The sequence below is a fragment of the Nilaparvata lugens genome, chromosome 2 (assembly GCF_014356525.2).
Source record: "Nilaparvata lugens isolate BPH chromosome 2, ASM1435652v1, whole genome shotgun sequence".
Lineage (NCBI taxonomy): Eukaryota > Metazoa > Arthropoda > Insecta > Hemiptera > Delphacidae > Nilaparvata > Nilaparvata lugens.
The window spans coordinates 80,300,476-80,323,990 of NC_052505.1; the positions used below are offsets into that span (position 1 = coordinate 80,300,476).

Genomic DNA, 23,515 nt, shown 5'->3' on the forward strand with positions numbered 1-23,515 from the left:
GTTCAACTTGTAGAATCAAGATTATATATTTTTTTCATTCAGCAGATAATATTTATTTTTCGTTCTCTATAAATGTAAATACAAATTCAAATTTCATGAAAAATCAAACATGTCTCATTAGTTTCATTCTCCTTATTGAAAAGATTCAACGTTCATCATTTTTTACAAATTGCAAGTGTTTTGTAGAGAACAGAGAGTGGTATGAAACCTCATGACAGTGATGATACAGTTCTCCGCTTCGCGGACTTGCGTATCATTGGTGTCAGTTGGTGCATCCTTTCTGTAATAGTTTAGGGAGGTTCCTGCGCGTAAGAGTTGGGATGTTTAGCGCCAAAAGCGGTGAGCGGAGTAGTTTTTGGACCAGTTGCGTTCTCCGTGGTCCGGTGCTAAGGTGCAATAACAAACAAGTAGTGGTGCTGCTCCGCTGACACATCGCCGTGACGCGTGATGGGGTCATAATATTAGCACGTGGGCCTTCATGACAGTATGAAAACTCTGTCCTTCCAAACTCTGGCTTTGATTTACCTCCTGACTACCTCAGGCGTCCTAGGTCTGTCTTCTCGCAACACTTTTCTAAAAAAATAACAGAAACCTACAAAAAACCTAACCGTAGCTTAGAAACTAAGTTTAAGTGAACGCACGTCTACTAACTTACAATAGAAACGTTTGACAACTCTGTGGGAAGTCTTTAACTAACTTCTTCGTCTGGCTGTCTTTTTTCCAGCAATCAAAACTTTATGAAGTCCAATAGACTTTGAAGATACTGTTGTCCAATAATTAATGTAGTCCTCTTACAAACGATTTAAAATCAATCCAAACTGTTAAGATTCTAAAATAATCACAAATAATGACTGTCTTTTTAAAGCAATCATACCTTTATGGAGTCCACAGTCCAAAGTTCAACAGTCTTTGACGATACTGTTGTACATCAAAACTCTTTTAAGATTCTGCAATAATCAGAAATAATTGCTACTCCACACTGAAAGATACTTCCCAACTAACAGGAAGTTTAAAATTAAGAAGGTATGTTTGTTAAGAAGTATTTAGTACGAAAGAGCGTTTAGGTTGAAAAGAGCATTTGCTATTTTTGCAGAAAAGTGCCTTTAATTTGGAACTTGATAATGCAATGTATACTATGAACAAATTCTTTAACAAGCCATGAATTATTGGCAACACAAAACTGTTACTGATCACCTATTTTTTTCATATTTTGGTTGTTATGAAGCATTATATCGTTCAATCAACTAGGAAATGTCTTCAGTTGAGAAAACTGAATAAGACTTTAAAGCATTCCTATGAAAATCCGCTTGTATTAGATAAATGGCTTTTCCTTAGATAGAACGATATATATATGGTTAGCATCAGCTCTCAAATTGCGGAAGTAATATATCAATAAGTATTGTAAGTCTATAATATAATTGGTTACGGATAAAATGGTCAATTTATTGAAGTTGAATAACTAGTGTAGATACAAAGCTTACCGGTTTCTTGTAGCTCCAACTTGGAAACTTCATTTTTCTGAGTTCGAGGTAGCTCGAACACTATACTTAGTTCATGACATCATGTAGAAACTATAATTATGGCTAGAATTCATCGCAAACTAGAACTACAACTACTGATCTAGGAACTCCCATCTTTTGAATACAGTAAATTCACTGAAAGCAAGTTTTGTAATATTATCCAATTTACTGGATCGTGAATCGTGTAATTTTCCACTGCTTCATTCCTTTTACATTGATGATCGTTGGATTCCATTATTCGTAAGATACGATATGGTGTCAAGGCAATTTGTGTTGAGCTATTTTGTTAGTATTTAGAAGTTCTCTTCACATTCTGGAGCTTGTTGAGACTTAGATACATGATGATGAGTTTCAATTGGATTATCAATTTGACTATGTATTCTTGATTTTTTCTAGAAAAATTGTTTCTACTAAACTTGCTTTTTGTAACATATGGGTTCTAGAAATGAGTTTAGATGAGTTAATTTTAGTTCAGATGGGTTCTTGGGTTCTAAAAATTGTCTACAAATTGATTCTACTAAACTTGCTTTTAAAGAACAGATGGGTTCTTTTAAAAACTGATTACCTTATGATTTATCTTGATTTGTTAAGATAATGAATCCTAATTATTATCAATATTGAATAATAAATCTCGATTCATATCAAATCAATATTATCTTGATTGAAAAAAAATTATCTTGATTTCAGAAGCTTGATTGTTTGTGAACAATTTAAAACAATGTAACAATTTTTAACAATGGTAAAATGCAATACTTCATCTCAAGATTAAACTGCTAACAACAATATACAGTAATGGATTTCTTCAAGAAAACATTAAATAACATTACTGTATCATTGCCTCATTGAAACTTAAGGAAAGTTAATGTTACAGGATACATTGTGGATCCTAAAATATCGTTCTAGAGAGAAACAATAGTATATAAAATTATTATAACTTGAAGTAGTTCTATACTCTCCTTAGTTAATTCAAATGTGAGTCATTGACCTAATATTATTTTCACTTCGCCATAACTCTTCTAATGAACATCATGGATACCATATTCATTGAGTTTTGTAGCGCATTGTTTCTATTTCAAGTTTATTCTACGTTGAATCAATAAATTAAAAAACTAACTGAACAAAATAATGTGTATGAATATAATATGGCATGATCTTATTGACTTCTGAAGAATCATTACCAAGCTTATTTCTCATCAAAAAAGTTGAATACACCATAAAATCACGTAGGCTATATTCTACAAATTTCTACAATTTTCATTTTTGCGTAGAAATAGTTTTTGATGAGCGATGATCATTGATTATCAAGTCTGAAGCTTATATCCGAAGAGTTTTTAAAATAAGCTACTTCCTGTCTAGTTATACCAATTTTTATGGGTTTGTTATTGAAAGTCTCTGCAATTACATAGTGTGTTTGCACATTGCTCTGGAATTCCAAACAATGTATTAATTTCTTTCGGAATTGTGAATGTTGTGATAATAGACGAAAATTTATTCTCAAATTGCTTAGTCAAAAAAAACTTGTTTTGTAACAGAGTTTCACAAATGATTGTTTCAGCAAAATATTCTATGTACTTGAGCTGGCTATACTTTGATGATTACATTTTCTCATTGAAGATCACTATCATTTTCGAATCAATGTGTGTTAGGTGATTGTGTAGACTACCTCTAAATGACTGATTGAGATTAACCATTCTCATTCATCAAGTAGTAATTATTGGTAATAGATTCCTAGTTTATTCTAAATATAATTTCTAGTTCTCAAAAAATTTTTAATTGCTCATGAATATTGAAGAAAGTAATAATTTGTATTGAATCATGGTTTTCGGTTTTATGAAAGCATCTATAATAAGATGCTATGATATAACAATCCTTTTCACCTTTTATAAGACATATGGAATATTTATTCATGAACTCCTCCCTCCAAAAATGTAAAATTATATATTCTAAGATTACTCCCGGACTCTTGACTTTACTCGAGCTCTGAAGATTCAAGTGAAACATATGCATGAAATGGAATACTGTGCTACATGAAATAATATTTACTGCAATTATTTTGTGAGATGACTTGCGAAATAGGTCGAAACAACTGGAAATGATATTATTCTCTCTACGGAAAAATTTTAGAGAAAACTAGCATCATAACAACTGAGAACTTCCAGTATGAAAACTACACACATCGAATAATAATTTCAATTTTTGGTTTTCTACTTCTGAACCTCTCGGTTGTGTTTTCTATAAATTACCAATCAAATGTTGAACTGTTGAATCTCAGAGATGAGCAGAGAGTAGAATATAATGAATTACATTTTATACTCTCTGGAGCTATGTCCGCCTTATGCCTGGTTTCCATTAGTAGAGTTAGTGGTAGAGTTCCCTGGGCAAGTACTAACTATCTTGTGAACTCTCCCAATGAAAACGTTCATGGTAGAGTCATGGTAGATTACTAGTTTTTAGTAGAGTTGAGTTGGATAGAACCGTGGGATAGAACTCTACCACTTGACCTCCCACCCATCTCTTCTCACTCTACTCTACCACTACTATGCTAATGAAAACAGTCTCGAGTAGAGTCGTGTCGTAGGATATCAAGTTTAAGAAGTATTGTTATTTATTAAAAAGTATTAATTTATTAAAATGTGTTAATTTATTAAAAAGTATAGATAGTTCTGTTCACTAGACAATACACTCCATATACACACTAATATTTTCAATTGTAGTGAAAACAGTTACTCGACCAAGTAAGTAGAGTAGAGTTAGCTCGGTAGAGTTAGTATGCCAGTTACTCGACCACTAACTCTACTAGTGAAAACCAGGCTTTAAGATAAAGAAAGTTTAACATTTCACTTGATAATGGCGTCATAGTCGAAACATGTTGTGAGTAAACGATTGGGTTCTTGGATTTTTATTTTTATTCAACAATTCCCTCTAGATCTGATCAAACTAGCTTTTTACATTCTTCTCCAGAACCTCGTCAGTGATGGACTACATTCAAATGCTTCAATTATTATTTGAGACTTGTACTTGAAAAATATTATAGGAACACACTATCTTATCCGTCAGTTAGTTGATTTCTCTGTAGTCATCCTAGAATTTACATAGAGTTTATTTCTTGTGTAGAGCGTAGCAGTCCTATTACTCTAAAGTATTTAAATTATTTTTATTTTAAGAGAGGTGCACTCCAATAGGGCTTATACCTAGGTGTGCCCATCTTTATTTCGCTTTATCTTTTTGTCCTCTAAAACAAAACAGAAAATGTTAAAATGAGTTGTTTTTCATAGTGGATTTTCATTAGTATTTTTAGCCGGTACAATGTTTTGTAATAATATTTTGTGCGAAATAAATTGATTTTTGAATTGAAAAAAAATTCTTGCTCTGAAACTCTTTCAGTAGTTGTTGCGGAGTTTGAGGAGCACGCAAAATCACTAATAAGGAGGGTGGAATGGAAGGGAGGCGTAATTATTTGAATAGGGTTGTTGAAGAGGTATTCAAGTGTTTCAATCAGTGGAAAGGGTCGCTTTGATGTGGCCCGTCCCCTACCCTTTTCATCCCTTCTTACGAAGGAATCGCTGTTGATTAGGTCTGCCTAAGCGTTAAACACTACTTGATTCTGGTGTGTCTCCGATATAGACGGTGGAATCCAAGGGAAGACTTGGCATCCTGAATACGATAGGACTGCAGATATATGGAACCATAGACATGGAAGTAACTGGCAGCAATTCAGTATACTGATTCAGGGATAAATAATCTAGGTATTGAGGTTGAGTGGTAGAGAGGACTTGAAAGTCCTAACTTCGTCTAATAAAGAATTTTTTTAATTTAATTCAATTTCATTTCATTTCATCTACTCTATGCACAGTATCCTACTGGAATTCTATTTTACTAGTTAGGTTGTGGGAGGAAAGAGAAAAAAAACTTTCTTACAACTAAAAATTATATGTTGATTTCAAAACAATCCATCCCTTACCAATAATTTTTCCGATTTCCTACAATTCCTAGGAAATCACATAACTAAGAGAATCACACATTTTATTGATCGAATTAAAAATGAAAATCATATCTGAATCGATAAAAAAATAAGTATGGCTTTTATATAATTATAAAAGAATATATCATTTAATCCGTCAATGGACCTTACGACTGTCACACTTCAGCTGGGACCGACAAATAACGTATCCATCTGATGAAAATCTGGGTAGCGAAAGGAATAACATTCCGTATTCTATCACGTTATCCTTATTGAGTTATTGAATTTTATTGTTTTCCCCCATACAATTTCCAATATTATAAAATTTTCCATACTCGTATTTTACATCAAAAATATATTGATATTTTGAACTTAATACTAAGTTTATAATAATATAAATGATACTTACTTTTGAAATGGAAACTCATTCTTATTTGGTACTCTATACAGCATTCGTTGATACCAATGTGAGAAAAATTGAATGTAAAAATGACTATTTTCTCTTTTAGAATTGTATTTACAAAGACTTACACTTATTTGATACACTATATTCGTTGATACTAATTTGAATAATCTAATATGGAAAACAAAATTGAATAGAAAAATTGAAATCAATTTCATATTTCAACTTACTATTTCAAAGTCATTGAATCCGATTTTAAACTATTATGAACAGAGCTTTATCAATCAGAATCTTGTGAACTGATAGCAGATTCCTGAGATTTCAAAATTCTGATAAATAGTCTATTCAACTTTGAATATCACAGTGACCTGAGAAGATTCTTAGGAAAATACAGTATTGGCAACTCCCAGGGAAAATCCTAGTGACTTAATAATAGCCACTCGTTATTAATTTTATGATAGCTTTCATCATTTCCTGTTCTTTTGAATCACCAATGTTTTGACGCTAAGAGCTCTGCCGAATGAGAACTTAAAAATAAGTATTACGTCAATGAATCGTCCGTATTTTGTTCCTCATCATTGAACGCAGCTACTGGATTAATTCTTCCCGAAAATGTCCGAAGCCGAAAGAGAATACAAGAAAATGTAAGATAAGATTTCACAGATTTCACTTATAAATGTTAATTATTTTTTTATATTAGATCATTTATATCAGTCAAATCTATTGCAGAATTGACAATATTTATGTATAATTACCCAAACAGAAGAATGGAGAAAAGGCCAGAGCTAATAGGTGAAATTGGGGAACGAAAATTAAAGTACCTAGGTCACATAATGAGGGGAAAGAAATATGAAATATTGCACCTCATTATGCAAGGAAAAATAACAGGCAAGAGATCAGTGGGCAGAAGACGAATATCTTGGTTGCGCAACTTAAGGGATTGGTTCCAGTGTACATCCAATGACCTATTCAGAGCAGCTGTAAATAAAATTAAAATCGCCATCATGATAGCCAACCTCCGCCATGGAGACGGTACATGAAGAAGAAGAAGAAGACCGAAACAATCATACAGGTACCATAGTAACAATCTATGTAAAGATGCGTACCGACGTTTGCGTCGCTTTTCACTTTTCATCAACTGATGCTATTCTTATCATATCTGTGTTTGTACATGAACAGGAGAATACAGAAATAATAGGCTGATGAAAAGTGAAATGCGCGTGTTTGTGGCGCATGAGTCTGGTCGCACCTCCATTGTTTTTCCATGTATCGTGATCAGTGACTGAGTCATTCAGTGATATTAGAATTTCAAAAATAAGATAGCAATCTGTTCCATATTATTCAGTTGTCTCAATTCACATGAACTGAACAAACAACTTCCCCCGCGATCATCTTGATTAGTTGAGGTGAAGTTCGCGCAGGAAGCACAAGTCAACAGGTGATCGGCTTCAGCAGAGTGAATCTGATGCCAAATCGTCCCTTAATAACGCAGTAAGTTAGCGTGAACATCCTGTTTGAGATCTCATCCGCTTCATTAAGCCGGCAATATTTCGATTAAATTCGATGACAACCGCAAGCTCCAGAATAGAACTGAATGTTGAAATTTTGTCTTCACTTTTTCCATTAGTCAAGTCGCTGCTAGGCGCTTGGCAACCGCTCTATTTTCACATGAGCTCCAAGAGAATTAGCGCATTAATTAGTCTCCTGGCTCTGTTCTGTCGGAAGGGCTTGATATTCAGTATTTCGCCACACTTATTCAATGACACTCAGCATATTATCGGTCGAGTTTGATAAGTTATTTCTACTGGAGTAATTCGAACTATGAGTTCATCGATCATTTATCTGAATAAAACATTCAAACTCAATACATTATTATTATTCTTTTTCAATAGCCATTCATCTCCTTTCTCCTGTGCTTGGATTGAATTGTATACGTCCATCCTTTACTTCAATAATTTGCAACTTTCTTCTTCAATATTCGATTGAATTGTCTACGTCTACCCTTTACTTCAATAATTTGCAACTTTCTTCTTCAATATTCGATTGATTTGTCTACGTCCACCCTTTACTTCAATAATTTGCAACTTTCTTCTTCAATATTCGATTGAATTGTCTACGTCCACCCTTTATTTCAATAATTTGCAACTTTCTTCTTCAATATTCGATTGAATTGTCTACGTCCACCCTTTACTTCAATAATTTGCAACTTTCTTCTTCAATATTCTTCTTCTTTCTCATCAAATGCCATCTTCCACTATCAATCAGCAATACTGGTAATTTTTCTTAGCTATGAAAAATCATTCTTTATCAGGCGGAGTTAAGACTTGTTTAGTCCTCTGTACCACTTAACCTCGTGAAATGAGGTATCATCATCTTACTTATCAATAAAATTTAATATGAATTATAGATACTAATAATGAAACTGTATATCGATTATCACAGTATAACTTACCACTGAGGGATAATAATTCTATTCAGAGCTTGTTCCAGAGGAGGAAGTTGGAGGAGGGGTGAGCCAAGCTAGTTCTAGAAATAACTCTTCAAAGTATTTATTGATTATGTTCGGAAAATGAAAATGAAATTCATACATGTTTGATATGATTGTAACATAGACAGTCAACTCATCATTAGAAAGCCAAACTGTCCAAAATCTCTATTTCGATGGAAAGTATTCATAGTATAGTCAAAAAAGTTTGAAAATATAGAGAGTATTTATTGTCAAGAAAATTAAATGTATATAATATTCATAATTGTATTTTTTTATTATTAGTTTATGCTCTAGATGATTGAATATTATTTTGTATGCATTGTTTATGGCAATAAAGTTTATTATTATTATTATATCAATGCAATGTGATTACAACGTTTAAAATGGCAAAATTGAACTGAACGTTATCGAAGTGTAGGCATGTTTCTCAACCATCAGTTTGTAGGGTGGATGGAAGATACAAACAAATGAATCAAGTAGACTAGACTCAATCAACTACACTCAAAATGTATGTCCCACAACAGATTTACAGTTTTGTATTGTACTTATCACTGTCGGTCTATATGTTGTCAGTGATGATGGCTTTTATTAGAGAGGTGACCCTTCTGGATAACTCTGTCAAGCTATTGGGTATGTACTTGGATTCAAAGCTTGATTGGCATGTGCATATCACGGAATTTTGTAAAATACTTGCTAGAGTTACGTTTTTGCTCCGTAAACTAAAATCTTGCGTTAGCCATCAAGTTTTGAAAACCACTTATTTTGGATTGTTTCATTCTATTCTGTCATAATATGGTGTTTATCTTTGGGGGAGCTCGTAGCATCAGGGCATTTTTGTGGCAGAAAAAAGCAAAAAGAATCATGAGTAGCATTGGTGTTAGGGATTCATGCAGAGAAGCTTTCAGACAGCTGAATATTATGACCCTACCGGCACTTTTTATTTGTCAAAATCTGTTACAGGTGAGACAAAAAATTTTCAGTTTTGATATCCGGTCAAATACCCACAATTTCAATACTAGGAATAGGGAGAATTTATCTGTTCCTCACGTTAGATTGAGGAAAACTTACAAAATCCACTATTTCCAAAAAATAAAATTATTCAACAGGCTGCCGCTAGAAATTAGAGCACTTCCAGTTGGTCGTTTCAAGATGTTAGTTAGCAAGTGGGTTTCATCCATGTCCTATACAGTGCAAGAGTTTCTTGAATGTGATATTGTTATTATAGTCTAGCAGAGAAGAGTTTGTATGTTTGTCTTGTTCACAAAATAAGCTATATTGTGATAATGTTACACTTGTGGTAAAGTGTTGAGTGTTTAGTCAGTTTTGTGTGTTGCTTTTTTGTATGACTGTATTTCGGTTGGTTGCATTGCCACTTGGTACTGTAACTTTTATTGTATTGTTATTTCGGCCAGTGTTATGATTTTGTTACTTATTGTATTGTTTGTATTTTGACTTTGCCTATTACTGCATTGTATATGTTTATTGGCAATGAAAGATATCTTATCTTATCTTATTTTAACTCCACCTTGCCTCGAGTTCCATAATTTTCGGGTAATATAGTGGTCCAAAATGGTTTCCAAACCACCAGGTAAACGGAAGTTCTATTCCTCCCTGTTCCTGACACATGAATCCAAAAACTGTCGCAAGATAACTCATAAGAGAATAGGTGTCAAGTAGGAACCATCAGAAAAATAGTTTGAATTTGACCCGTTTCGCTGAACAATGTGCCGTGAAATGAAAGTTTTTCGAGAAAGTTGGTGAAACCGAAAATATTCTTCAAATTTTTTCATTATTAGCAGTGCCAACCAACCACCGAAAAACAGAGCTGCACGTGTTATTCATAAGGCGCATGTCACTCGTGCATTGATACTTTTATTTTTAGACGTTGTCGACTCCGTCCTTAGCTGGGTCGCCACCATTTTTCTAACCTATACTCAGATATGAGAGCATGCACACTGAGCGGGCTGAAAAATATGACAAATTTACGTTGAGTTTTGAGAGAGCTAATATCGATGATCAATCATAATGAATTATTCGAGGATGATCAATCATAATTAATCAGTTGAGATAGGAATAAAACACTCAGCTTGAATTCAGTGTAGGTTTGATTGATGATACCACACTGACTTTAGTAGGTTTAAGTTTCACTCTCCAGGATCCTGCGGGTCCCTAAGAATCAAAACTATCCTCCAATATTTTTGTGTATTATAATCGATTGTAAAGATCATAATGACTACTAAACACAATTGAAAGAATGGGAAAATACACATTTTCCAAGCTATTCCTCATTTCAATCTGAATCAGAAACCATCCCCTCTCTCACAAGGAACTGACCGATAGGACTTACTACTCACCACCCTCCAGAAAGCCTCGACATAGCGTCTTCCATGAAATCATAACTATTCAATGGAGTTATTTTTGTATAGCTTCAAGAAAAGAGATAATATCTTCTTATATTATATGAAGGCCGTGGAAAAAATGAGTATTGGAACAGGTTATTTACTAGACCTAATATTAGAAGTGAAGAAGAAAAAAAAGAAGCTTTGATTTATCTGCATTTGGCAACAAGAAAAAACTGAGACCTGTCGTTCTTTCCTCGTCATAAATACATTATAATAATTTTGTCATTGTTTGAATAAATAAATAAATGAATGTTTGTCATCAATGTAATGAAGGTTCTATTACTTCAAATTCTATGGGTTGAAAAATTCGTTGAATATCTAAACATATCCAACATGTCCGCTTATTTTACTGGTATGTTATACAACAATATACAGTCCTATTCCTCTCATTTCAAAGTTTTCAACGCATCCATAGAATTAAAGTAAAATTTGAATTAGTAGAACCTTCATTACATTGATGAACTTTTATTTAAGGACCTGCTAAACTTTTGTGCGAACTACTCTTCATCACTTTGAAATATTGTATACAGACATATATTATCCAACATTTCAAAAAGATTTCAATATTATCATTCCTTTTTGTCTTTCACAATAAATCATTTTTGTTTATGATTGGGTACTGATTGAAACAATGAAAATCCTTAATACTTCATTGCATTTTTCTAAATAAAACTTGAGTTGCATTTGTTTTTAATATTATTCATATGATACTTCGATAGCAAATAAAATAAAGAGAGGAACAGGAGATAGTTTTTTCAGAATTCATGACTAGGTGTATAGGTCTCGGGGCAAGAGGCCAACTATTCTACATTCTTGGTCCTAAAAAATATTCTCTGGAATGTGTTTCAATCTATTTTCGTTGACAAGCGAAAACACTTTGATGAGTTGAGCCATTATATTTCAGCTATCGGCGTATGCAGACATTTTTTAATCTTGACCGAACTTACAGGCTTCACTGACCGACGAACTTTACTTGAATTTTTAGTGATGCCAATCAGAGATAACATTTGTTCAATTAAAAAATTCTTATTGATATTTCGCCGCAATTTCTTGACCATTAATTTCCTTGTGGTCGAAAACCAGTTACAATATCCAAAGTCTGTATTCCCTGTAGGAATATTATAGGAGTTTTCCCTGTAGGAGTTTTTATAGCCTTTACCTTATATAAGGCACTATATTTATCCTATTTTAAACACCACATTATTCCATTACAGCAAATTATAATTTCTCAAAGTAAACAGAGAAACTTTTTCCCCAATCGAGAATGAACTTTTCCAATTGAAAATCATGTTTTTGGACTCAGGGGACCTTGAAACGTATAGAAAACTTGAAATTGGGATACCATAATTTTTTTGGAAAGCAACACTTCCCTTACCTATGGTAATAGGTAGGGCAAGGGAAGTAAAAATACTTGGAGACTTAATTGCTTTCCAATATAAGACAAATAATTCAGATGTGAGGAAATCATTTTATGATTCTAGATACTTATGACATTTCATGTAATAAATTCCTTCAGATTTAGTATACGATTATTATAATTGCATGGTTAGGCCTATTAGAAGTTGCGAATAATGTTTTTAGTTGTAACATATCCAGATTCTTATTCTGTGAATGGGAAACATAATAGGCCTACTATCCGTAATAGTAAACAGTAGGCACATTATAGCAATGAGCTGCTTATAATAATTATTATTTGATTCAGGTGATAACCTTTCAGCTGCGTGGATTCGAACGGATTATTTTACGAATAGGACAGAGTGGATTACTGTCTTCTTCATTTTTAAAAAGTGGAGAAGTTTGGTCAGTATTTTCCACTCTACCTTTTGAGCTGGATAAATAAATTTAACCACATTCTTCGCAACATAAAGAAATTCTTCATTTTTAAAAGTGGAGAAGTTGGGTCAGTATTTTCCACTCTATCTTTTGAGCTGGGGAAATGAATTTAACCATATTCTTTCCACCATAGAGGAAAGAATACTATTAAGTAATACGAGTTAGTAATAAGAGCATTGCTTAATTTCAGCCGGAACGCACCGGAACGGCGTTCCGGTACCTCCCAGGGCGGCTGGAACCTGGAACGTAATGAAGTTTCAGCTAAAAATATCAAAACTCCATTTAATTTGATCAAATCTCTATTGCTTCACGTTGAGCTTGACTGAAAATTCAAATATCTGAAAACAGACTTGAAGCTGGGTTTTTAAGGCTAAATCTAGAACATTTTTCCGGGGGTGGGCCCCCCTTCACCTGCTCAGTTCAGCCAGAGCTCCGGCACCTGAAAATTTACAAATTAAGCACTGAATAAGAGTACGAATAAGTTATATCTAATCCCTTCTTCATCATAGTTGTTTACTTCAATTTTTATTTGACTTCAATGTAGTTAAAATTTGGAATGCCTTTGTTTAAAGTGAACAATTATTCATACTGTCAATTGTCAGATTATGTCAAAGATGTAAATTATACAGCTTATAACTAGTTGAAAACAATCCATTGTTTTAAAATTTAAAATCATGAAGGGAAGACATAACCTATTTTTGGACAATTTCTATCTAAATTTGGGAAAGGAACAGTTTTGGGCTTTAAGCCTGTTGTTACTTCCCCAATCATTCATAGTTGAGAATTATATTGAATGTTCAATGTATGAATAGATAAAATCGATTGAGTGACAAGAATGCATTTTTCAAATTTAAAGCTTCAAGGAAGTCTTCAACAACGATTGCTCGTGCAATTCAAATTCAAAGAAAATACCCTGAAAGATAGGCGGAACCTGTTAAGTGATGCTTGATGATGCAGTATGTAATACTTCTACAATGTAGACTACTTTCATGTGTGAGGAATGGGAGGTCTCCTGTTGCCAACCGATTTTGAGCTAGATAATATTGACTTTGATTTATACAATAGCAAAAACAAAGCAAAGACTTTTGAAATGTGTAAGGCCATTGCCTGGGTCATTCTCGAATTGCAAACACAGTACAAAGTATTTAGTATGTTGTCACACGTCCAAAGAGTGTTTGCTGTGCGTGCAGTTGATTCCGAAAATGTAGTGCAGTGGAGCGACAGAGAGAATAAAGATTTAAAAGGAGAGCAAAGATCAGAGTTGCAACGAAGGCGTTAGTGAGATCGTAAACAACTTGGCACTAATAAAGCGCCTGCTTTAAAGCTACGTATCGAGTTGGTGTGATCTTGGAATAGTCCCGTTCAAAATTCGCCAGGTGATCGCCAATGATCGCAAATGCTTGAAAAACAACTCACCGCCTTGCCTTGCCACAACCCCCCCTCCAACCCTAGCCCATTGTCCCTCACCTACCCCTCCTTTCACCAAACTCACAACTTGTAACTACTTCTCTTTCATCTTTACTGTGGAGCTGAGCTCTGCTCCGTCGATAAATTAGATCGCGCGATTTGGTCTCACACGGCTGTGCATTTATTTGTTATGGAGCGTGAAGCGCGCCTGTTTGTGAGTGTGTGTGAGCGAGGGAGTGAGCGGGACAGAAGCAAAGAAGAGAAACGACTGGATGAGGAGAAAGAATGAGGTGCCAAACTGACCTACCACACGTGGAGATACATTGTTCGCCGAGAGAATAATGTTTCTTTCAAGAAGCCGCTCCTTCTAGACTCGAGTCCCTCAAATGGTCTCCCTCTAGTTCTACCAACAGAAAAGTCGGTTTTATTATAATGACATCAGCTACAATTCGGTAGCAGTCAAGTTTAGTCGCTTTCTATAGCAATCCTTACAACAATCCGCAGTAGATAAATTGTTTTGTTACAAGAAAAAAGTTCATTCTTACATTTCTCAGATGGAAATGAATTGGAAGTTGCATATTCTGCAGTAGCAGAAGTCTTCGGGATGATTTGCAGAATTTAATTGGGATCTTCGTTTATTAATAATTATTAATTTTTTACAGTTTTGTTAAATAGGTCTGAATCGTCCAATATGCCACATTGTCTTCTCCCAACGTCATACTTGAATATTATATTTATAACAAGTATTCTCTTTCGATTAACATCGAATCAGTTCTTACATCGAGCTCTGATTTTGTGTGAAATAGAATTATATAGTTTCTCAAATATAGTGGTAATAAAACTCCTCTTAAAGAGTGATATGACATGTCAAAGAAAAGCAACAAATAGAAGCTTTTCTCTCCAACAATTGAATACGTAATATTGGGTCAACATGAATGTTTGGTAGAGTTGATCATCAACTTACAAGCTACTCCATCGAGTTCTCAGAATGAGAAAGAAATAGCGTTATCTAAATGAATGTTATTCATTAATTCATTAATTTTATAAATTGATGATCACAATATCATTCTCAACTCATTATGAATGATTGGGAAAAGAGCAACAGGTTTGAAGCCCAAAATGTTCATTTCTCAAATTTGGATAGAAATTGTCAAAAATAGGTTATGTTTATCACTTCATAAGTTTAGTCCAATTTTGAGAAAGGTTGAGGTTGATATGAGATCACAGATCAATAGACATTTCATCGATTTCATTCAATTCAATCGTCGTTGGAAGGGTGTCCTCTTGAGACTGGCTCCGCTAACAGACATTCATTTATTCATCAATACACTCACAAATCATGATCTACAATACATACGATTGAGCGAGAGACATGTAGTGAGGTCCCCGTTATAATGGCAGTGGAGAAAGATAGGAGAACAACGTTGCCGATCCTCACTGTCTTGTCAATGCCTTCTTGACGGTAGCTGATACAGGTTTATTAATGTAATATTATTTTGTTCATTTGTATCATATTTTATTAAGCAAGGAATTATATTTTTCAATAATTTCATAATGAATTTCCATAATATTAAGATGAAATATTTTGTTATTTAATTATAAACGATTGGCAACAGAGAAAAGTGAGAGAGAGATAGCGCTATTAGCTTTGTTGAATGATAGACAAGGACAGCAATATCATTGCTAATCAAACACTGCCATTATAACGTGGACCTCACTATAGCCCAAAACTGCTCTACTCCCAAATATTATGAGTAGTAGAGTTTCCAAAAATGAGTGTTATGAGCTTTCAAAACACCCCCTCCCACCACTGGTGGGGCTCCGCAACCACAAAAAACTGGTCCTTACATCTCTCAGCATCATTCATTTCATTACCCACGCGTGGAGCTCTCGTGGGCATCATCCTAAAAACCACGACCCCGTTACTTCATCTGTCTGTAACTTCTCATGTAATTTTTGTGCTGGTGTTCACGGGAACGCCTGTCCTGGGTAGACTGTAATAAGTATAATAGCAGCAGCAACCGAGATGTTGTTCTCCATTCTGTTGTGGCGAGTGTTTTTTGTGCAATGTGCATCAAGTGCATTTGTTGGTGGATGATGGGTGATGCATTTGTGGGGTGATGCAAATGTCAGCTATTAACGAAAGCCGAGCACAACCTGAGGAGCAGGCAGATCACTCATTTGCATACCTGGTCAGTCTGTATCAATTTCCAAGATCTGCAGTCAGCCAGTCAGCAACCCTCCAGACAAACTCTTCCTCTCTCCCATCACTAATTCCTATCCTCTGTCTGCCCACCGGCCGTCTTATCTGCAAGCATCTCGACAACGAGGAAGCAGATTCCTAGCAAAATATACGGCTTGTAGATTCGCTTGATACGTTGCAAAATCGATCTCCTCTTATTATACGGCATGCAAATTCCAAGGAATGCCTGTTCGTTTTACATACAACATGTGTATTGTTATTCATTCACGTCTAGACGGGAGATCGTCACTCACTCATGTCAACATCATCTTCAGTTATTCTACTTGTACTTGGAAAATCAGTCTGATCGTTTTTTTTCGTGAGATTTATATTGATGGGGATCCAACTATCGAGTGCTATTACACAGGTATCTAAACGTCTGCGAGAACAGTGTTTTCAATCATACTCCAATAAAAAAATCATCCAATGGGAAAATCAATCTGATTTTTTCTCGTATGTGTATTATTACTCAAAATTTTGGTATCAAGGAGAACTTTCAAACGAGTCCTAAAAAGGAGTTTCATATAGCTTATTCTCTAAGAAATATAATCAATCCCCTAACTTTATCTCATTTTATTTATGACATTCCTTCTAGTTTTATAAGGATAATTTATTGTTCTTCTTATTGTCATCCAGTATCCATTTATTTATTTTTTTCATTATCGTTTGTTTCATGATAAACATGTTTGTCAATACACGTAGGTGAGTTTGAAGATCTCGATTACACTTAATGATATTGTAGTAGCAGTGAACGTTTCAAAGTATTGAATGATCGAATCAAATGTTCACTATGTCTTTGGCGTACAAATGTACTATATTGTCTTTGACGTACCATAGTGAAAATTTGATTTGATCATGCAATAACAAAATAGTCAAATCAAAATGTCACTATGTCAAAGACAAAGGCCTTACAATAAACATGAATATATTTTTAACAATCTTATCCATATTATTCTAAAAATTCTACTAAGTCACTGTCAATGTTGTAGAACCGTCCCATAATAAAATAAAAACACACACATATATCGTAAAATTCTACAGTTTTATTTGGTTCGAAACCATGGTACTTCACATAATGAAATAAAAACACACACATATATCGTAAAATTCTACAGTTTTATGTGGTACGAAGCCATGGTATTGTACCAAATAAAACTGTAGAATTTGACGATATATGTGTGTTTCTATTTCATTATAACACTCAATACATTTATCTCATTATAACTGCTTCCTTAACATAAAACGTGATGGATATGGTTAATAAACAGTCAATGTGATAAAATATGATAGTTTATTAATACAAGTTTTGATTTTCATATTACTGTATTGTTATATTTTGTCACGATTTTTTATTCGTGAAAACCGAAATATCAATAAATTCTATGGCGATAAATATACAATAATTACATTGGATAATAATTCCATAAAATATACAATGCAACGCTAAGAAGACAAGACATCTGAATGTGATGACATCAGTATTACAAGGTGGGACATTGACCACTAGACTGGCCAAGGACCTGTGAAAGAAAGGTAAAGCCGTGGTCTTACGAATAAGGTATACAAAGCCATCGTTTTTCTTCTCAAAACAAAGTTTTTCAATGAGTTCGCGTTCCTAGAAAGTGAGAGCACCTCACTTGTTTCCTTACTACATTTATCTCCTTCTTTCCTACTAGTTTATTTGTTCACGTGCTTCTAGCGGTCTATGGATCGCTAGAAGGATCTACTATGGAATGAAAACAAAATTAGTTCATAGATACATTTGGTGAATACGTTGTTTAGAAGAGCAACAACATTATACAGATTTTTAATTACCCTCATTATCCAATCCTATTATTGAATTTAGTATAGAATCTTCACCGCTATCTCAGTATCTAGTATCTCCACGTAGTAGATCTCCTTTATGCAAAACTACTATACATAGTGAGTCATATGTATGGGAACCCATCAATAAGATAGAGACTATTGTAGATATAGCCTAATACTGTAACTTTCAGGATACGTTATTGGTCGAATACTCTACCTTTTGACGTACAACTGAACTCCAACCCCTCATAAGGGTTAGTAACTCGAATATTTTAAATGTAAACACCCATTGTGTGGTATATCACTTTCCAAACCAAGAAAGATGACATCAATAAAAATGTTCAATGATACTTGTATCTTATATGGCGGCTGATTGAACTCTATCAATCATTTCTTTAAAAGCTGAAACTTCAATCAGCCGCCATTTCGGATAAAAGTATCATAGAACCTTTTTATTTATGTCATCTTTCTTGTTTCAGAAAGGCCTTTAAAATGATGTATCACACAATGGGTGTTTACATCAAAATATTCGAGTTACTACCCCTAAGTCACCTCCTTATGAGGGGTTAAAATTCAGTTGTGCGTCAAAGGGTAGAGTATTTGACCAATAACTTATCATGAAACTTACAATATGTACAGCAGTCTCCAACTTATTGAAGGGTTCCCATACATATGACCCACTCTGTATAGTAACTTAGAGGAAAGATAGCGTAATATAGTACCATAAAGGAAAGGTACCATGATAGATAAAAGATTCCATGGAGAAAAGCTCGTGAGCTATTTAAATTATCATGCTATTTTCTCTCTATGATTGTACTACATTATCTCAGCGGGCAGTTTTTAAACCCTTCCTTTCATATAATTTATGTCACAATATTACTATTTTTCAAATTAAAATTATTTATTTGCAATTTCATTCGTTTACAATATTATTTACAACATGTAAAGAATTTCTGCATTGTCACAATTCTACGTATATTCAATTATATAAATCACAAATTTATAAAATACATAATAAGACACTAGAGAAGTTTAGTAACTATTATAAGGCTACAAGTTTTTGATTTGAATCCAATCAAGCCTTGTGTCTACTAGATAGGTTGGAGTTGGATCCGAGGGAGGAAAGTGGTAAAAAAATTAAAATCATCAGTCATACATCTAAAAACTCGCGAACCGAGTAATAAGCTCTATTTGTCAAATACTCTAAGATATTCTTCTTGAATTGAAATTTGGAATTAAAAACTTCAGTTTCGCTTGAAAGTTTGTTGAATATTTTCCATCGTATCCTCTTTATGTGCTATTGAACCTTACTACCAGCAGAGAATAACTATAGATTAGCTAGATAGGTAGGTTGTTTATTCTATGCTAACAGGTACAATCATTCTCACAGCATTGCAATTTTCTCATTTGCTTCCTCATCAAATTCAAATCATCTCACGGAAATAAATAATGAAACAACAAGGGACTTGATATATTCCTTCTTCAAAATCATTTCTTAACAATTATAATAACAAAATGTTCGGGTATAGGATTAAATACCTCCCTCATCTATCAAGAATTTCATAGAAATTCAGTTCTAGTAGCCTCCACATTGATTAGGTCTCCTCGCAAAAAAATCGTCTGTCCTCATGTTTTGTTCAACTTTTCAGATTTTTTTGGGTCACACCCTCAAGATTTTCAATGAAGCAGTCTCTTTCAAAACCCTGCTATGAGTCACTGTTGATCAAGGACAATCATCAGTTCAAAAGGCATAGAAAAGACAGTTTGAATTAATACTTCGACCTAGTAATTACACGAAGTATTTAGTACGGGTATTTCTTTATTATCTTATTACTTTATCATCATTGTATACATTTTCATTGATTCTTGTATTATTCTACACTGACTCTGAAATTGATAAAACTTTGATCACTGCCATGCGCTCTCTCAATATTTTCACAGTTCAAAAAACTTAGGACCAATAAAGATTATTACTTGAACCTCTTGATAAAAAAGAAGAATTTAAGAGATGCGGTAATTATTTTTTACACGCTGCATCATTTTGTTTGTCCGACAATAAGAAAACGCCAATTAATCAGAAAAAGTTTAAGAACTGGTTTCTGTCAGTGAGTGAAGTCCTTAAGAGAAGATCATTGTTGAACAGGTGATTGTGTCTTCTTCGTTTTTATTTTTCTGTGAAAACAATCAATTTTTTTCAAAACCGGCCAAGTCATTCTTATGCTCTTGAAGTGCATTCACCGGGCAGCCAGTCTTGAAATCATCCGTCCCCTCATCGTTTTCTTGGTGGACAAATTTCGAAAAAAACTCAGTGTATGCTTTTCGGAACGCATCAAGTAGTCCACATCCAAAATCAATACAACCCTTTTTCAACGGTCAAAATCATGTTCTCAGAATCGTAAGAAGAAACGCAAGAAGATCGCCGCGAAAAACTTGAGCGAGAAAATGAATGGAAAGAACTTGTCCTCTCCTTATGTTTAACGTTCTCAATAAGAACAAGTCGTATTCGGTGACATTATTTCTCCTATTCGTCGCAAAAAATATCGGGCTTATTTCTTCACTTCAGAGAACAATAAACATCAACTTTCTTTTACCACATTCTTTGGCATCGAGAAATTATTGGCGGGAGCAGAAGAAATTTAGGGGACCATTTGAAAACAGAACATTCAATTCAATAAACAAACAATATTGTTGTAACAAACAATTTCCATAATTACATTTTCCTAGTTCGAAAAATTATTCACTGGAGGAATGGAATCGAGGAGCCTCATTGGATCTTATTATACAACATTTATTTAAATAAACATTATTCATTCAATGATAAACAAAACACAATTATCTCTCTTATAACTTCCTCCCCAAGTGGTTACTACTTCATGACAGCTTTTCAGCTCTTGAAAGAACTATCTCAAAGATAATTTTACTACAAAATTATTTCCAGATGGATCTCAAAGATAGTTTTACTACAAAATTATTTCCAGATGGAAAGATTAATCCTTGTTGATTTGATTGATCAAAATACCAGCAATACTTCAATTCTCAGATTAGTTTAATTGCTGAATATTAAAATTCATTATAAATTCAAAAATTGACTTGCAGTATTGACATTTAGATAGTTATGTATCATTTACGAATTAGGCTATATAAAGCTACAAAGGGTTTTGTGTGAATCAATCAAATTTCGATTAAAGAATTCCACATTTCATTCACTTGTTCTTCAATAATTCAATAATTATGAATTCCTGTTATGTTAATATATAATATAATTACTGTTAAATATGTGGGGTATCAGATTTGATTTGTAAGATCAACAGACAATTTTAACGGAGTGATTAGAGGCTAATTGGAATTAGGTGTGACATCCGATGATTGAAAATGTGTGTGAGGGGAAGTAAGGACTGCACACATTATTATCAATAATTCAGTGATGAATATTATTTATTAGGCTGTGAAGGTGATTATAGAGTGGTTGCAAAAGAATAAGTGCGATGTTCAGCTTCTACTTGTTTAACAACCTCATAAAATGTCAACTAGTTTACGATAGCCGTACTCAATGTGTTGGGTTCGAACTTGATTATTTTGGATTAGTGCCCGCTAGTCCGCAATTGCAGGTCATTAACGCTCTCTTCAAACTCTTCACGCTATATAAATCTTTCCTACCTCAGGTTGCTCACTTCTCCTTATAAAAACAAGATCAACGGGCGTTTTATTTATCGAGCCTAAGCTTTCCTGTGACTCAAATTGTTCCTCTAAAGAATTGTGGAAGCTCGCAAGTGTTGCAAACTCAGTAATGGATTGGTGTTTTTCGAATTTCTCAATTTGAACCTTCAACAATATTATAGATGGAATCATTCACAAGGATGATGGATGGATGAAAAGAAAGAAACAATTAAAGAAAGATAAGGATGCCAAAGTGCCTTTCCTACCTGTACAATCATTTCCTAGTGAAACGAGGTGACTGACAATCATTTTCTTAGTTTAAAATATAGTTTATTTCAATCTTCTATGAACTGTCAAATTTATGAATTTCTTTTACTTCTATTCAATAAATATTTCGCTTCTCACTATGAAGATTTCCGAGAGTCTCATGATCAGACCTTTTTCAGTTTTCAATCGTCAAGGCCACGTACTTAACTGTAATGGTCTGCGATCTCATTTTCCTTGTACGAATTATTATCAATATTTTGCAAAGTGGCACATTTATTGGATGTGAAGTTCAATTTAATGTCCTCAGAACCTCACATTCACTCCAAATGTATAACAGATCATTCCAAATTCTATCACACCCTTTGTGATGCATGCTCCATTTACTTTCTTCTTGGCCGTCTTTTTCCTCTCAGTTCGGAACTTGTTGATGCTGAAACGGATCTGTTTGGAACAAGTAAATGCATTTAATGTTGTTTTCGACTCGAGTTTATTTCCAGTCGGAATCTGTTTGCAATTTTGACCCGATTCTTGAAACCATTTCTGAAACTAGACTACTTCTGGAGATGATCTCTCGATTTTATTAGCAGCTGTTCTGAAATGTTTATCATTGTTGAAATGTGCTGAGTATCCTATTGATGATCGTAATCGTGCCAGATAGAGTCCAATGTGGAGTGTAATTCTAATGAAATCCTATTATGTATACCAGTCATGAATGGTCATGATGTTAGATGTTAGATCACGTGATAGGGGAAGAATTCAATCGAGGTAAAAGTATGAATATAGCATAAAATACTATGAAATATTTTTCATAGTTACGGTTTTGTAAGTTCAACTCTCAAAACGTAATACCTGATACATCTTCTAGACTTTGATACCTCTAACAACACCTCTATCAATACCTCTATCAATATCACTTTCTCAACTACAAACTCACTCCTTACCGGTGTATAGCTCACTCTATCACAAGCTTCTACTAGTCAGTAGCTTTGTTGCTTGAAGAAATTGATAGATATAAACAAGTTCAAACCAGTCGGATTACTGATGAAACACGTATTTTAATGACATGTATTTTTTCAAAAATAGCCACTCATAATGAATAAATAATTATAATTTTGTTGCCATAACATTCATAAAAAAACAACGTCAATACACAAAATATAACGCACTAATAAAAGTGAGATATCACTGCTTACAGCATGTAAGATTCAAATTTCTAAATCAAACTAGAAACTAGCAGAGACTGTTCGAAATCATGATTGTCGACTTGCTTCCGGAAGGATAACTGCTTGAGGTGACTCCTACACTAACTGACTAATGACAGTTGTTCACCCCCCACAGATTAGTCAACCTAAAACTTAAGCTGGGTTTACACCAAAGTTATTAACACTTTGTTAATAACTTGATCCTTATAGATTCTTGAATGAAAAAGACTAAGAAATTGTCAAAAAACCACTGATCTATTGATAATTAGAAAGACCGGTTCCTGTTTATTACACCATTGTCAATCTCTGATAAACTAAAACTAAATA

At 33.9% G+C, this 23,515-nt stretch overlaps 1 protein-coding gene across 2 annotated transcripts in view; it reads left to right on the plus strand.

Moving 5' to 3' along the window:
* Positions 1-345: 345 nt before the first annotated feature.
* The window catches only part of LOC111047675 (follistatin-A), a 100,441-nt gene continuing 77,271 nt past the window's right edge, over positions 346-23,515 (plus strand). The window contains exon 1 of one of the 2 annotated variants that reach the window (XM_039421860.1): positions 346-550. In XM_039421860.1, coding sequence (XP_039277794.1) covers positions 487-550 — 64 coding nt within the window. In that variant the 5' untranslated portion in view covers positions 346-486. The remainder of the gene's footprint in view (positions 551-23,515) is intronic. The other variant, XM_039421861.1, reaches the window with a different exon arrangement.